We start from the raw sequence: 15,639 nt of genomic DNA on the forward strand, positions 1-15,639 counted from the left end.
TTGGGGAGGTGGAAGAAGTTTGTAAATGTTCAGAAATTAAACTTATTGCAGTTTCTTTTATGAGCTCATCAGAAGAAATCTCCAACAGGAAGTAAAAAAGAAAGTGGATTTCATGTATATGCCTTTTCCCATGCAGACAAAAATCAAATGTTTCATCAAAAGAACAAAATGTGCACTATAATATTGCAAAACAAGCTCTCTTCTACATATTTGCACAACATACATATCACAAAGCAGTGAAATTTGTTTCATAATGCATATTTCAGCCAGCCCCTACAGTCATCCAGCTCTCCATGCATTCAATATATTATATTACTAGGAATTTTCTCTCAGTATATTTTAATTCTGGGGGCGCTATACATTTTTCATTGTAGTTCCTGAGTCTTCCTTCATTTTGTGGTTGTGTATTTTATCCTAGTTAATTCAGACAACACCTTCCATTCACAGATCACCATGCTTTTAAAGTTGATCATGACTCTTAAATCTGTTGGACATTCACCTGAAAGTGTGGAAAGCTTAAACTTGACATATAAATGAAGCCATGCCAATAGCCTTGCTTCTCATAAACTGGGTCCCTAATAAAGTTAGCACATAGATTGCACTTGACAGTTTTATTTCTGTTCTAGGAGGTTGGAGAGAAGCAGCAGAAATCCTGATGTGTGGTCTTGTTCTTTGTACATGTTGAGTTCTTGAAATGGATGCCAGAACAAGGCTACTGCTGGAAATAACTTAATTACAGCTAATATTCAGAGCCACCACTAGCTTTAACTGAACTTAAGCCAGTAGATTTTTGCTATTTACTTATGATAAACACTCCTTGGAACTAGTTTGTTCATGTGATACAGTACACCATAATAGGCTTCTCCGTTCTTGTTAACATTAGGAAGAATTATTTGAATCTTCAAATATGTCACTGTGTTAAGAATCTCCTAATTGCATGTTGAGAATTCTTGAGAAAGGTTTTGAAAATTGAATTTTGGATCATATCCAGGATTCATTTTTCATTTGGTTTTAATGCTACTCATAGTTGTACACAGACATCTAAAGAATGTGTGTGGACATATATTTTTACTGGACTACTGAAGCTAGCATAACTTCTTTCAGTATTTCAGCTTGCCCTTACTCTGACCTTCCTAAACTGATAAGGCAGGGCTCTTAATTACAAGGAAAATATACTTAAATTCATACTTTATTCTTTCAGTACTAAATGGAAAAATTAGGGGTGGAATCCACTTGTGTGGCAGTATAAGGAGATAGTACTTACTTCTCTTCCAGATATTAGGAAACTCCTTTTAATTTTCATTCTTGAACACCTGCACAAGGTTACTCTAGAGATAAACAAAAATTCTGGGGCAAAGAGATGTTTGAAATAGCTAACTGATATGGCATAGCCAATCACAAAGTACTATTTACCCGAAAGCATGCTAATCAGATTTCCTGCCATTATCCTCTAGACTGTTTGGATTTGACTTTTACTGTATGTAAGATTCTTAATAAATATAAATAAAGAACAATAAAGAAAATAAACATAGTGGTATAGAAACAGTCTCTATCTTTCATCTTTCTCTGTTCTATTTTTTCCTTTGGATTTTACTTTTACTGTATGTAAGATTCTTAAATATAAATAAATAGCAGTAAAGAAAATAAACATGGTGGGTAGAACAGAGAAAGATAAAAGAAGAATAGGAAAGGATAGGATAGGATAGGATAGGATAGGAAGGAAGGAAGGAAGGAAGGAAGGAAGGAAGGAAGGAAGGAAGGAAGGAAGGAAGGAAGGATTATGAACTATAAGAATTTTCTATTTCCTCCCTCTTAATTACTCCAGAAATTCCTTCAACCCATTATTTAATTCTTATCTTTTCAATCATTAAATTCATAAATCATCGATTCACTTCTTTTTCTTTTAACAAAAAATCCATAAAGCTTTGCAGCCTTTTAAAAATGCCATAGTTGTTTTCATCCTGATCCAACAGGTCAGTTGTGTCATTTCTGCCAGTTCCAACGTTTTTACAATCTACTCTTTCCATTGTTGGACAACATATTTATTTTCTACAAAATTGGGACAGTGAGGCATTATTGAATACAAAATTGTTGCTAGAGGTCTGCATTTGTTTTGTAGCACGTCCACTTCACATTAATTTTGTTCAAATTGAATTTTTTTAAAAAACAATCACCTGGCATATATCAAGGTTAGTATCTATAGCCTTGAAATGTGTTAAAAATACAATAAAAGTGATCAAACTTCAACAACCACAGGCAGGCAAATTAAGTAATTAAAATAAAGGGATGGTCTTATTAACAGCATATAGTTACCTAACTGAACCAACAGTGTGCATTTTTAACTGAAAAGTATGTCAAAGATATATGAACATACTGTGAGACAGAATACATATATATTCTGGTATGTATACGAACACATATACTATTGCTTATTTTAATATATAGGTTTTAAAGAGCAGGTTTTTGATTTTAGAATGATCTTTTGATATCAAGGTGTTTTTTTTTAATATGTGAAGTTTTTGGCTATTTGCGGAAGAAGAAGAAAAGAGGAGGAAAGCAGGAGGGGGAGGGGAAGGGAAAGTGGAGGAAGCGGAAGGAGGAGGAGGAGGACAAGAACAAGAACAAGAACAAGAAGAAACTCTTCCTTTAATCATGGACAATTGTATGGACTAGCTCTCTTCACATATTCCAATCTTGTATGGTTTCTTTTTTTTATTACTGCCATTCCAACCATAACTGCCTTTACCAGAAAATTTGATTAAACAACATGGCTAAAATAAATGTAGCAGAATTTTGTGATTTTTGCCTTCCCATGCTCCAGTATTTGCTTGTTTGTCATTTTTGCTGCCGTGGAATGCACAGGCGCCTTCTCCAACACAACAGTTTGAATGAGTCGGTTTTCCTCCTGTCTAGTTTTTACAGCTTTCACAATTGTAGGCAGCTATGGGAAACACGATAGCATCTTTTGCAATTTTACAATTAATAGCATTTGCAAATACTATTAATGAATAAAATATATTCTATGGGCATTTGTGCTGCTAATGAAACAAGACACTGCAATAAAAACAACTTTTTAGACTTGGTAGTCAGATTGGATAGTTTCCTGTGACACATTTGCATGGTATGTTTGCATGAAATTTAATCTTCAGATCTTTGACAGATGTTTGTTTCAGTGCAAATATCTTGCCATCATTATTTTAATATTTCTGGAAAAGCTGGAGAAAATTACTTCAAAGATTTTCTGAGATGAAATGTCAAAGGAAGAAGCATGAATGTTTTTTTCCTTTTAGAAACCAAACTAGAAGAAAGTTACAGGATTAAGAAATGTAGTTGAAGTAAAATTTTCTGATGAGGCTATTTGTATTCTGTGTAAAAACATCTGCTTGGATGCTTGTTTTTCTGACCATGAGAGTTTTGCTGGTGCAAAACAGCTCAATAATTAAAGCTTATCATGAAGGAGTGTTTGAAAGATTTATTGGGCACTTCTGTGCATTCATCATATCAACACTTAATATTTTAGCTGGCATAGACCTTAACATTATTCAGTATTACACTAGATGGTGTTTTTAAAAGTTTACTAAAATGGCTTTTACTTTTTTTGCTTGATAGAAAGAACCCCCCCCCCTTTTTTTTTTTTATGAAAACATAATTAAGGATTTTTTCTGTACTGTCAAATCAGGCCTGATTCCTAGCAATTACCTGCACAGGTTCTTTCTATATTCTTGGCAAGATTTCAAAAGTGGTTTTCCACTTTCTTTTTCCTGGGGCTAAGAAAGAGTGACTGCCCAAAATTATTCACCTAGTTTTGTTCTTAAGGTAGGTCTAGAACTCACAATCTCTTAAGTTTCTTGCCTGGAGTTTTTAAACTGGTTCTCAACATAAGTATTATATTTCCAAAAAAGGCAGCTATTGTAATTAATCACAACTAGTGAGGCCTTCACTGTCTATGCTTTGACAGTGCATATAAGCCTCTGTCTGTCTACCTGGCTGGCTGGCTGGCAAATATAGTGCTCTCCTAATTCTACATTAATCTGAGCAGCTGAATGATAAATAATAAAAATGTCATAGAAAATCTCAGAGAAAAGCTATGCCATATACTTAAAATAATTCTTTTGAACAACACAAACCTGTGGGACTTCATAGAAGGAGTTAGCAATTCTGAAAACCAAAGGGAAGAGAATAGTCATATTAAAACTACTGGATTAGTACTAATTTTAAGTGTTCTTTTGTTATTTCCAGATGACCCCCGAAACAGGCATCAAAAGAAAATCCGAAGCAAAACTCAAAGGTTTCTTAACTTGTATGCTGCTGATGGTCTGAGGACATTGTGCATTGCAAAGAAAGTAAGCTCTCCCCCCCTCCCCAGCTTTCCTAATATAAACTTTTCCACCCAGTTGCCCTGCATCCCAGATGGCTTGGCCAACGCTTAAGGACTTTTGGAGATCAAGCCCAAGACATCTGGAAAGCATTTGATTCAGGAAAAAAAAATCCTGGAGTGTATATTTTAGAGTACTTTTTTTTTTACTGGGGCGGGGGAATGGATTTATGGTCGCAATCCTAAAGAACACTAGAAGATAGCGTTCGCATTAGATTGGTTTAGGATCTATACATTCTGTAAATGATCACATTTTGATTTTGATTCTTTCCAAAAGGTGCTGAGCAATGAGGACTATTCTTGCTGGTTAAAAAGTCACATCGAAGCAGAAGCCTCTATTGAAAACCGTGAGGAGCTGCTGTTCCAGTCTGCCAGCCGTTTAGAGACGAATCTTCACCTGCTAGGTATCTTGGCATCTAAGTCATATATTAATCATTTGCTTACATACCCTCTCCCGTTTCAGTAAAATCAAAAACATCATTTCTTGTTGAGCTGATACTTGTGTTGGACCAAACAATTAGAGCCTTCCAACGTTTAAGAAAAAATAAAGAAGAAAATGACATTTGAAATACAGTAGTAAATTTGATAAATGAAAGTATAGCTGAACTCAGCTGAATTAATCAAACCAGGCTGATGCTTAAATTAAGCCATCTTAATTTAACTAAGTCTAGAGCAGCCTTTATAAAAATAAGAGAACTTACTAGAAGCTGGGCTGTATAACTGTTGCAATGATGCAGGTTGATCAACTGTCCTGCCCCACACAGCTAGAGCATATGCGTCTAGTACCAGCCATGTTTCATACGTTACATCTTATGATATCATCATGCCAGTTCCCCAATATATGCTTTGTATATGATGTCATCATCATGATGCTTATAACCCTTGTCATCTCGCCAGGACATTCATGACATTTAAAACACTTTAAAATTCAGCAATAGAGTTTTCACATCCTCTGAGATGATTGGTTCCACTTGTTTTGTGTCACCAAACAAATTTCCAAAATTTTTGTCTAATGTATTTTGTTTTATAAGCCGTATAAAGTACTTTTTCTGCAAGATTGTGATTACTAGCATGACATGTTTCTGATTACATTATGTCCATTAACCCTAAAATTGCAGCAAAATCATCTCCTTTGTCTATAGCAGGGGTCTCCAAACTTGGCAACTTTAAGATTTGTGGACTTCAACTCCCAGATGTCCACAAGTCTTAAAGTTGCCAAGTTTGGAGACTCCTGGTCTATAGTAAGTAACAGTGACAATTAAATGATCTTTTAAATGATTTCTTAACATTTGTGCAACTGGCATTTTGTCTTTCTTTTTAAACCATATGTTTGAAGCATGGTTTCTATTTTCTTTTGCTTATGTCCCAGGTGCAACTGGCATTGAAGACCGTTTGCAGGATGGGGTTCCAGAAACCATCACAAATCTGCGCAAGGCTGGCCTTCAGATATGGGTTCTAACGGGAGATAAACAAGAAACTGCCATTAATATTGCTTATGCCTGCAAGTTATTGGATCATGATGAAGAGATCATTACTCTGAATGCCGATTCAGTGGTATGATGACATATAGTAGTACATTATCATGCAATTCTAATCTGGTGAACCATAAGCAATATACAGTATGTTATGGTGAACTCTTTGAGATAGATCAGATGAAGAAACAAACTCAACAGGAAGACTGTATAATTGATTTAACTAACTGAATACAGGTTGTCCTCAATTTACAACCAATCATTTGGTGACAGTTCAAAAGTTACAACGGCACTGAAAAAGTGACTTATGACCATTTGTTACATTTACAATCGTTGCAGCATCTCTGTGGTCACATGATCAAAATCAGATGCTTGGCAACTGGCATGTATTTATGATAGTTGCACTGTCCCAGGGCCATATGGTCCCCTTTTGAAACTTTCTGACAAGCAAAGTCAATAGGGAAGCCAGATTCATTTAACAACCATGTTACTAAATTAACAACTGCAATCACTCACTTAATAACTGTGGCAAGAAAATTGTAAAATGGGGCAAAAATCATTTAACAGTTGTCTTGCTTAGCAACGGAATTGTTGAGCTCAATTGTGGTCATAAGTCGAGGACTACCTTATTGCAACTCTGCTTGTGTACCTTTCTATACCTCACTGAGTCAGGAAGGAGCCAGCATGAACTTCCTCCTAATAATATCTCCTTTCTCAGGGATATTTCCTGCCCTTGTTGTTTCTGTAATGGCTTCTGAATATTTCTTCAAAGCTGTCTCCAAGGCTCTCTACAGTTATGCATCTATTGCAAGAAAAATCTATTGCTTTAGAAAAATGAGAAGAGAGAAAAGCAGCCCAGTATTCTCTAGGCTGCAAAATGTGTCTGGTCGGCTAGGTTTAATTAGTATAGTTTAGTTTGATAGGGTAAGCAGGTGTAGTTCAGATATAGTCAATACATTTGGTATTACACAACTGTGAACTGGGTGGCCATTGGTTATTATTGTGCCAAAGATTACTTTTTTTATTTTTATTTTAAACAAAACTGCTAAAGTGGCCATCATATCTGGTATCCTCTAAGTATATAAAGAGCTGCGGTGGCACAGTAATTAATATACAGTACTGTAGGCTACTTCTGCTGATTGCTGGCTGCCAGCAGTTTGGCAGTTCGATTCTCAGCGGCTCAAGGTTGACTCAGCCTTCCATCCTTCCTTCCATCTGTAAAATGAAGACCCAGATTGTTGGGGGCGATATGCTGACTCTGTAAACTGCTTAGAGAGGGCTGTAAAGCACTGTGAAGTAGTATGTACCCCGTTTCCCCGAAAATAAGACATCCCCTGATAATAAGCCCAATCGGGCTTTTGAGCGCATGGCAATAAGGCCAAGCACTTATTTCAGGGTTCAAAAAAATATAAGACAGGGTCTTATTTGGGGGGAAACACGGTAAGCCTAAGTGCTATTGCTATATCAAATTTCTTCACAATTTTCAGTTAGCACATCTAACATGGCCATGCTATTCAACATGTTTGGAGGGCATAGGAATGAGAAAAGCAGTCCTAAAGCATTTTGAGTACATAAGCACAAAGTCAGCTGGGTGACCTCAGGCCAGTCAGTTTTTCTCATACCTAGGAAGGAGGCAATGACAAACCCACATTTGAAAAACCTAACATCCCTCTTATCCAGCTATCTATCAATCTATCACACACAGATACACACTGTACATATCACTTGTGAAACAATTTAAGAATTTCCACTAATGGAAAAAGGAGTGGTTCTTGATGCCATAAATTGTGTTAGTTAACCCTAATTTATAAATTACATTAATGTCTTCAACAAAATGAAAGCATGATTTTAAAAAACAGTGCTGCAGCCATCCTGTCATTGCCATTGGAATACTTTACTTTCCTAATTGTTTTTGTTGTTTTTCTAACTAGGAAATGTGTGCTGCGATGCTGGAACAACACTTGAATTGTGTAGAGTCTAAATTTTACAGTGAAACAACGGAGAACTTTATTCAGAAAACAAAAGGAGAGTTTACCCCCTTCTCTGTGTCATCATCACTGAGCCAGCCCAACCTGGGCTTAGTCATAGATGGGAAGACACTGGCTTATGCTCTGGACAAAGGCCTGGAAGACAAATTTCTTTCATTAGCCAGAAGGTGCCGTTCTGTGCTATGCTGCCGTTCTACTCCCATTCAGAAAGGGATGGTTGTGAAACTGATCCGAGATAAACTCAAGACAATGACTTTGGCCATAGGCAAGTATCCTGACTTAATGAACATTGATTTGCATAAGCATCAGTGCAAACATTCCCTTTTATTCGGATACAAGCCCTGGTTTTTATTCAAGCTGATATATTCCTAAATCTTATGCTTACATTGCTTGCATTTTGTTCTTTAGGTCATGTAAATGGCTACCCTGCATGATTAGCTTTTTAAAGGTATTTGTAAAAAAAATATATTAACGTCTAATATAAGTTTCTGCACTGGTGTAGGCCTGAGGTTTTCTAATGTGATTTTTCAAGTTTGAATGTAATTATATTTCAAAGCGATTTGAAATGTGCAAAACATGAAAAAAAATGGTGTGTTTACTGTGGTCAAGGGGATAGGGAAAAGATGACAGAGGGACACATAATTCTGAATTGTGAGGGGGAATGACCTTTATCAAATAATAACAGATGTGTGAAACTAAACCGAGGAAATTAAATTGCATAGGACTGTCTTATTTGAATGCTTCATAGCTATTGACTGATTTGTTCTGAGGACACCATAGTTTACTGGTTAGAGGTGTGAACATCCTCATTTCTCTTTGTAGAAATTAAATTTTGGTATTATACTTCTGTGACAGATGTCATAGTGTCATGGAAGGTATGGGCTTGCTAATTTGCTAACTACTCAGGGACTGTACTAGCAGTAGAGAGCAATTACAAAAGGAAGAAACCAGATACTTATAAGAGAAAGAGGTGTGAAGGAGCCTCAAACCAGCAGCAGTTTATTTTTCTGCTGCTTTATGCTTTTTATAATAAAAAAGCTTTTTATAACAAAAGGCTGATGCTCTATTTCTCTTTCAATGGATGATACCATGTATAACTGAAAGGTGAAATCTTTTATCATAGCTAATAAGATCTATGCTGTATTTCCCACCTAAGGCCACTTGTTCTTGGAAATGGCTGTCAAGAGGGGAAAAAATTATATAACTTAAATGGCTCTTGAAGGACTATGCAATTTGTGCAAAGATAATAGTTATGTAAGCTTCATTCCCAGTGAGCATCTATCAGTTCACCGTTAGCTAAGGAAATCAATGTTCAGGCTAAGTCCAGACATTGTCAGTTATCGGACTATTACTGCAATGCAGCTGGTTGTGAGGAAGGGGCTTTATGACCTGAACTAAACTCTTTTCCTCCATCCAGTGCAGGTAGAGACAAAAGACTCTGCATGCACAGTAAAAACACTGGAGTAAAATAGGAGCTGGATTGCTGTTCTCTTTGCTTTCTTCTCCTCTCCCTCCTTCCTCCTTCCTATTTGCGGTAGCAAAAAAAAGGGGGGGAAGGGATGCTTAACTTCAGTAGATGGTCAATGTCTTACTCCTTTAGCTTGGTTTCTAACGGGTGAAATTCAGCCGGTTCCTACCGGATCATGCAATTCGGTAGGGCTGACTGCGTGAAGCCCCACCCACCCACGCGGATGTCATGATGTCCCTTTCTTGCAATGATTTTCAGCTTCTGCGCACACGCAGAAGGCTGTGCACATGCATGGACGACGGCGCGTGCACATTTGCGAACCGGTAGGGAAGGTAAGTGAATTTCACCCCTGGTTTCTGTGTTTGCATTTGAACCTTGGAGTCTTTGTAGATTTCTAATCATAGCAGGTTATTATTTGCATACTTTTGTAACTAATCAAGTAGAGCAGGGCTGTCAAACTCCCGGCCCATGGGCTGGATGCGTCACACGCTGGCCACGCCCACACCCAGTTTAATGAAGGGAAAAAAGTCCCGATACATCATGTGATGCCGCCATGATGACATGAGTTTGACACCCCTGAAGTAGAGGAAAAATCCAAAACATTGCATTTCCTTCAGTGCATCTGTTATTTTATCATTCCAGCTCTCTGTTCAGAACACATAATCCTCAGATATAGTCTTACTTTTGGAATTGGAGAAAATAAGTTTATACCAAGCATTTGCATGGTATAAACCTATGCTTGGTATACTCAGTACCCAATTTGTTCTAAGAAGGCAGTCTTTCCTTGTTAAATCTCTGGGGAAAGTAATGGATTATATTCAGATTTATTTGGATTTAGAGTGAAATAGACATTGTCAATCCTGACTATATTGTCTCAATTTCAATGGGACAATTCTAAGTGTGGATAATCATGTTTGGTTTTGGCATTGTTTTTCATGACAAAAATGGAAAATTGTTCTTAGGTACATATGGAATGTTATCTGAACAGTAAGCAGGAATCTCAGTGTATAGTATAGCACTGAACATTTTTAAATTATTTCCCTTTCCATCTATGTAATTCTCATCTAATTAAGCCTTCCCACTATGATACCTCCAAATATGTTGGACTAAAATTCCCATTCAAAACTAATGTTGCCATAATTGGAAGATAATTCTGGAATTGGTAGGAAAACACATCTGGAGAGGTTCTGGTTGTGGGACAACTAATTTTAATCATACCAGGATTACTAAAGTAGAATATATCATATCCTGGATATTTTTTCTGTAATATTTGTAGCAAATACAAGAACGGTCATTAGCAACAGCCATTAACAAAAGCTGCACTTTCACTTTATAAGCAGGGATCTGAAAATAATAGAATGGATTTCTAAATAACAATAACACTCCCTTTCAAATCTGACCTTTGCAAAGAAGAAAAAAGACAGGGAAATTGTTTTTTTGCCATTTCCCCATGGGAAAATTATTTGGGGGTGGAGTATAAAGTTTAGAGCTCTGCAGAGCTCTGGGTTCAGAAAGCAAGATGTGATTCATAGCATGAACATTTGAGAATGTGCATGGTATCTGTCTGGAACATCTTAAATCAAATGCATCTTTTTCCATGATGATAAACAAAGAAAACTAAGATGTTTAGCAAATATGCATTATTTTATAATACCATACTATAATGTCATGACCAGCATTTTAGAACAACCAGAAAGGACAGGACAGCTGATCTGACAATCTATTTTCAGTAAATCCTGAGACAGTTTATATGGGTTCTGAATGACCCTGAAAGGCCTGTGCCTTAGAAATTAGACTTCAGTGTTACTGGCCACAAAAGTAGGCATGAGGTACATCTTGAGAAGCATCCATTTTCTCTGTAACTGGATAATTGGATACAACATTAATTGTAAGCATACAAACAAACCAAAACAGTTTATCAATGTCCTGCTTGTTTTGTTCCCAGAATTAAACTTGCTACTTCTTCAAAGTAAATCCCAACTAAACTTGCAACATTTAGTATCACCTTTCTTATCAGCATCTAGAACATACATTTGTCATTTTTCATAACAATACTTCTAATTGCCTAATCGCTGTATGCATATAAGGTTTCCAAGAAATTTATTGTTTGGGTGTTGGTTCATTCATTCTCTCTTTTGAATGGATGAAAATTTTGCTATGAAGAGCAAGTAGAGACTGTATTTTATGTCATTTAATGACTATAAATTGTTTTAAGATGATTTAACTTGGCATGAATCCCATCTATATAAATGGGATAGATTAGGCTTTGAAATTATAGTTAGTCTAAATTGCAGGCATTTTATTCATGGAAAGCTTATCCGTCTCACAATTCTCTTGATTGTCCTTTGTGCTGTTACCTGTCTTTAATAATCACTGAATAATCACTTTGTGCTGTTGCCTGTCTTTAATAATCACTACTTCAGTTAATGACAAATAATATGTTTTCCATTTGTCACCAGGTGATGGGGCTAATGACGTCAGTATGATCCAAGTGGCTGATATTGGTGTGGGGATTTCTGGTCCAGAAGGCATGCAGGTAATTTATGTTTACTGACAACTGCAGGGTAGAGTTAAGTCCATATGTTTCTGTATGTCTAAAAATACTTATCTTGTTTGTTAGCTGCAACAGGCTGATTGAAGCAGACACTGCAGATTTCAGAGGTCTTACTTTCTGCTTCATGACTGATGAGACAGACTTGTTAAAGTAATTTACTAATTTATCTAGTAATCTGTTTTTTGTTTTTTGCAATCTCTTTTCTACACCAGTTACATTCATCTATCTAATTGCACACTGATAACTTTCTCTTCTTTAACTCCAGATTCCTTTCTAGGTTCTTGTAAAATTATCTCTCAACAGAACTACTAATACTGACTTGTATAGCGAAGAAAAAAAATCTAGACAGCACATGATATATGACCATAGATACCTACCTATTCACAATTATGCTGATATGACAAAATTTGCATCATGAGGGTCACAAGACAAGCTCTATACTTACATACACAGATTTTCTCATTCCATTAAGGAACAAAGTAGATACTGCAAGGGGATAAGAAAGATTAATGGAAGATGAAACTGTTAGTGGTAAATGGCTTTCATGACTTGCTGCTTCCAGAACCATAGCCAGGATGTTTTGAATACAGCTACTACTTGGAAACAGCAATAGAGCAGGGTTATGGACTCTTCTTCATGCATCTGCCTCTTGTCAGTGCAAACAACCAGGTTCACACATGTGGAGTATAAACCAGCTACTTTATTGCTAAATACTTATTTCACTGCAATCTTCTCAGATTGGCAGACTAGATAAGGTTCAATGGCATTCATGAGAGGTCAGACCTTGCCCTCTTGTAATAACTCTAGATTGGTCCTCCTCTTGACCTGTTTTTCTGAGTGGGGCAGACTCTCTTTAACACTCCTGAATGCATCTACTTGACCCAGAATGCTGGATTACATTGATCACAGCCCTAATCCATATGGGCTGTTTTTTATGTTCTATAATTTGGGAAAGTTAATTGAAGAACTATTCAATTTTATCATTTTTAGCCCATGATATCCAAAAATGTCTAATTTCCTTGTACAAGGTGTAATGACAATAAAATAAAATAAAATAAACTATCAAATTAGGAAACTGACCATCTCACTCAAACAGGATCTATATAGGACAAAAACAAATGTTGAGATGGCTAATACATAATAGGAATAGTGAAATATTATACAGAAGTCACAATCTTTTTTAAAAATATGTTATTCCTTTACTCATACGCTTAAAGCAGCTGTACTTTTTCCCCCTCGCATGAAAGCTAAAAACAGGCTACTCTTTTTGCATTGTAGAGAGGAAATAGACTGGCACAAGGCCCAACGTATTTCTTTCATATCATTTTAAACAAGTGCAGCCCTAATAAATATATCCACTTATGAACGAATGAGCCTTCTTTTGTAGACAACATTAATAAGCAAGTTAAATGACATTTTCTCTTTTTATAAACACTATGGACTCTCATTGCTATCATTTGTAAACCAGTGATATCAGTGGATTTCGAACCGTGCCATCTAAATTGTGATACATCATTTCTATAGTTTAAAAAGCATAATTCATAAATAATGTCACTTTTAATTGTTCTTGCATTGAAGGCTGTGATGGCAAGTGACTTTGCTGTTCCAAAGTTCCGGTATTTAGAGAAACTCCTTCTTGTGCATGGCCACTGGTGCTACTCCCGACTTGCCAATATGGTGCTGTATTTTTTCTACAAAAATGCAGTAAGTATAATAGTTATCTTGTAATTATCTTTGTTCCTGTATCTTGTTTCTGGATCGCAACAAGCTCAAAAGGCTGCCTGGGATGCTTTCCCTTTGATCTCAATTAGTAATTACGTAGCAATTCTTCAGAACTTAAAACATTCAATTTGCATTCCACTCAAGGAACCTCAAAAGAAGAAGAATTTGAAACAGATTGCAATATCCTAGCATGAAAAGCAGCCAAAAGTAGACTATTTTGGTGCTCTGGAGTTTGTGCTAGTTTTCAGTAGCTGTCTAAAACAAATTCACATTGGTGGTTCTGAACTAGAACTTCCTATATCATCCAGACCTCAAATGGCCTAGAAATGTGTCCCACCATAGTCCATAAAAGTAATTCAAATGTTACGATCTCCTTGACAACTGCATAAAATCTGAATGTTAACAGCATGTCTACATTGAACAATTGTCCCATATTGATAGAACACCATTCTTCTTAAGGTTATGAGGTAGTTTTCTGGGTATGTAAAATGGTTTAATTATTAAACCCTACGTTTTCAGAAAAAGTGATTGCAGCTGAGATGAATGATATAATGAGTGTAGCTGAGATCAGTGCCAGGTAAAAATCATACCCACACAACAAGTTTGCTCCTTAAGGAGAGTGTGACCTTTTCCGAATGGACATGTATCTCATATCCAAACTACTGTTCTACTGTTCTGATGCTTAGACTATGCTTCAGTAAATCATTCTAATTAGTCCAATAACTTCATTCATAGGTATACTGTCGCATTTTACCACATTTTCAATAATCCTTCCTGTTACAATCCTATTTATGAAACTAGAAGGGGAAAGAGGCTTAGGCAAGGAAAATGGAAGTTAAAGCAATGGGATCTGTCTGATTTGTTCCATAAGATGGAAGAACTTGTAAGTCTAAAAGAAGACCTGCTCCTTATTCCTGGTAAAGTTAGTCCTTTATAGTTCCTGTGGTGATTAGGAGCTAATAATTTAAGTTTTCTTTCATCAGTATTTCACTTTCTTTTTTCCAATATAATGTTATAAGCAAAGGAACTTTTTTTTTAAAGTGACATCAGCATTCATTAAAGAAAAGAGAAAGATGGATCAGGTTAGACCAGACTAAGAAACCAATGCCATATAGGTCAGGAGTTTTATTTTTAACTGCTATAGTAACAGAATCTTGCAAGTCTGATTGCACTTCCCCCCTCCCTCCCTTTATCTCTGTGAGAACTAGAGAGTCTTTTCTGAGACATTTTTTCAAGTTACACTTCTGCCCCAGATTAGGGTTTCCTTTATCTAATTGTAGCCTGGTAGTGACACTTTCTCTTTTCCATCAAGGGCATTTTCATGGGTGGGAGGGAGGGAAGGAGGGAGGGAAGGAAGGAAGGAAAGGAAGGAAGGAAGGAAGGAAGGAAGGAAGGAAGGAAGGAAGGAAGGAAGGAAGGAAGGAAGGAAGGAAGGAAGGGCATAAATGTAAAGAAAAGAATGTGGCAAGATTAGCATTTTGTGATGAAAAGTGGGAAACAGTTGAATTGGGGAACAAAGCCAGGAGAAGGGATGAAAGGTAACATGGAGGAAGGAACCAGTGATATGCAAGTAGAGATTGCAGCGAGCCAGAGTTCTAGTTGCTGTAGTATATACTCTAATTTCAAGTGCCCAGTTCCATATCATTCTAAGGAACAAATGCTATAATTACACATTATCCCTTGTTTTAAAAGTTTTTGGTCTGGCAATGCTTGTTAAAATGCAGATGGCTGGCATTTACAAGAATAGCAGACCCTGCTGTGTGACAGGGAAACACAAAATGAAGAAACAAAATGTGTAAATTTGATAGCAAGAATAAGACGTGCTATTTAGGAATACTTTATGGAGCGCATTTGACAGATTTCAACTTTACAGGATCCACCGTATTATTTTTAACCCTCCAATCAGCCAGAATTTATCATACCGCATTTGAAAGCAATATCAATTTCAAAATGGGGCTTGCAACAACAAAACCAGACTTAATTTCCTGCAGTAAAATTAGAAGGATACACTGGAATGACCCAACTGCAAATGAATACAATTATATCTTATAATCTTATAA

The 15,639-nt window shown here is 36.4% G+C and overlaps 1 protein-coding gene across 1 annotated transcript in view; it reads left to right on the forward strand.

The window, feature by feature from the left end:
* The window catches only part of ATP10A (ATPase phospholipid transporting 10A (putative)), a 161,502-nt gene that overhangs the window by 132,232 nt on the left and 13,631 nt on the right, over positions 1 to 15,639 (forward strand). The window contains exons 11-16 of the mRNA XM_034431366.3: positions 4,240 to 4,343; positions 4,653 to 4,779; positions 5,745 to 5,929; positions 7,779 to 8,100; positions 11,763 to 11,839; positions 13,436 to 13,561. Coding sequence (XP_034287257.1) covers positions 4,240 to 4,343; positions 4,653 to 4,779; positions 5,745 to 5,929; positions 7,779 to 8,100; positions 11,763 to 11,839; positions 13,436 to 13,561 — 941 coding nt within the window. The remainder of the gene's footprint in view (positions 1 to 4,239; positions 4,344 to 4,652; positions 4,780 to 5,744; positions 5,930 to 7,778; positions 8,101 to 11,762; positions 11,840 to 13,435; positions 13,562 to 15,639) is intronic.

The sequence above is a fragment of the Pantherophis guttatus genome, chromosome 5 (assembly GCF_059756535.1).
Source record: "Pantherophis guttatus breed Tessera chromosome 5, ASM5975653v1, whole genome shotgun sequence".
In the NCBI taxonomy this organism is placed as follows: Eukaryota; Metazoa; Chordata; class Lepidosauria; order Squamata; family Colubridae; genus Pantherophis; species Pantherophis guttatus.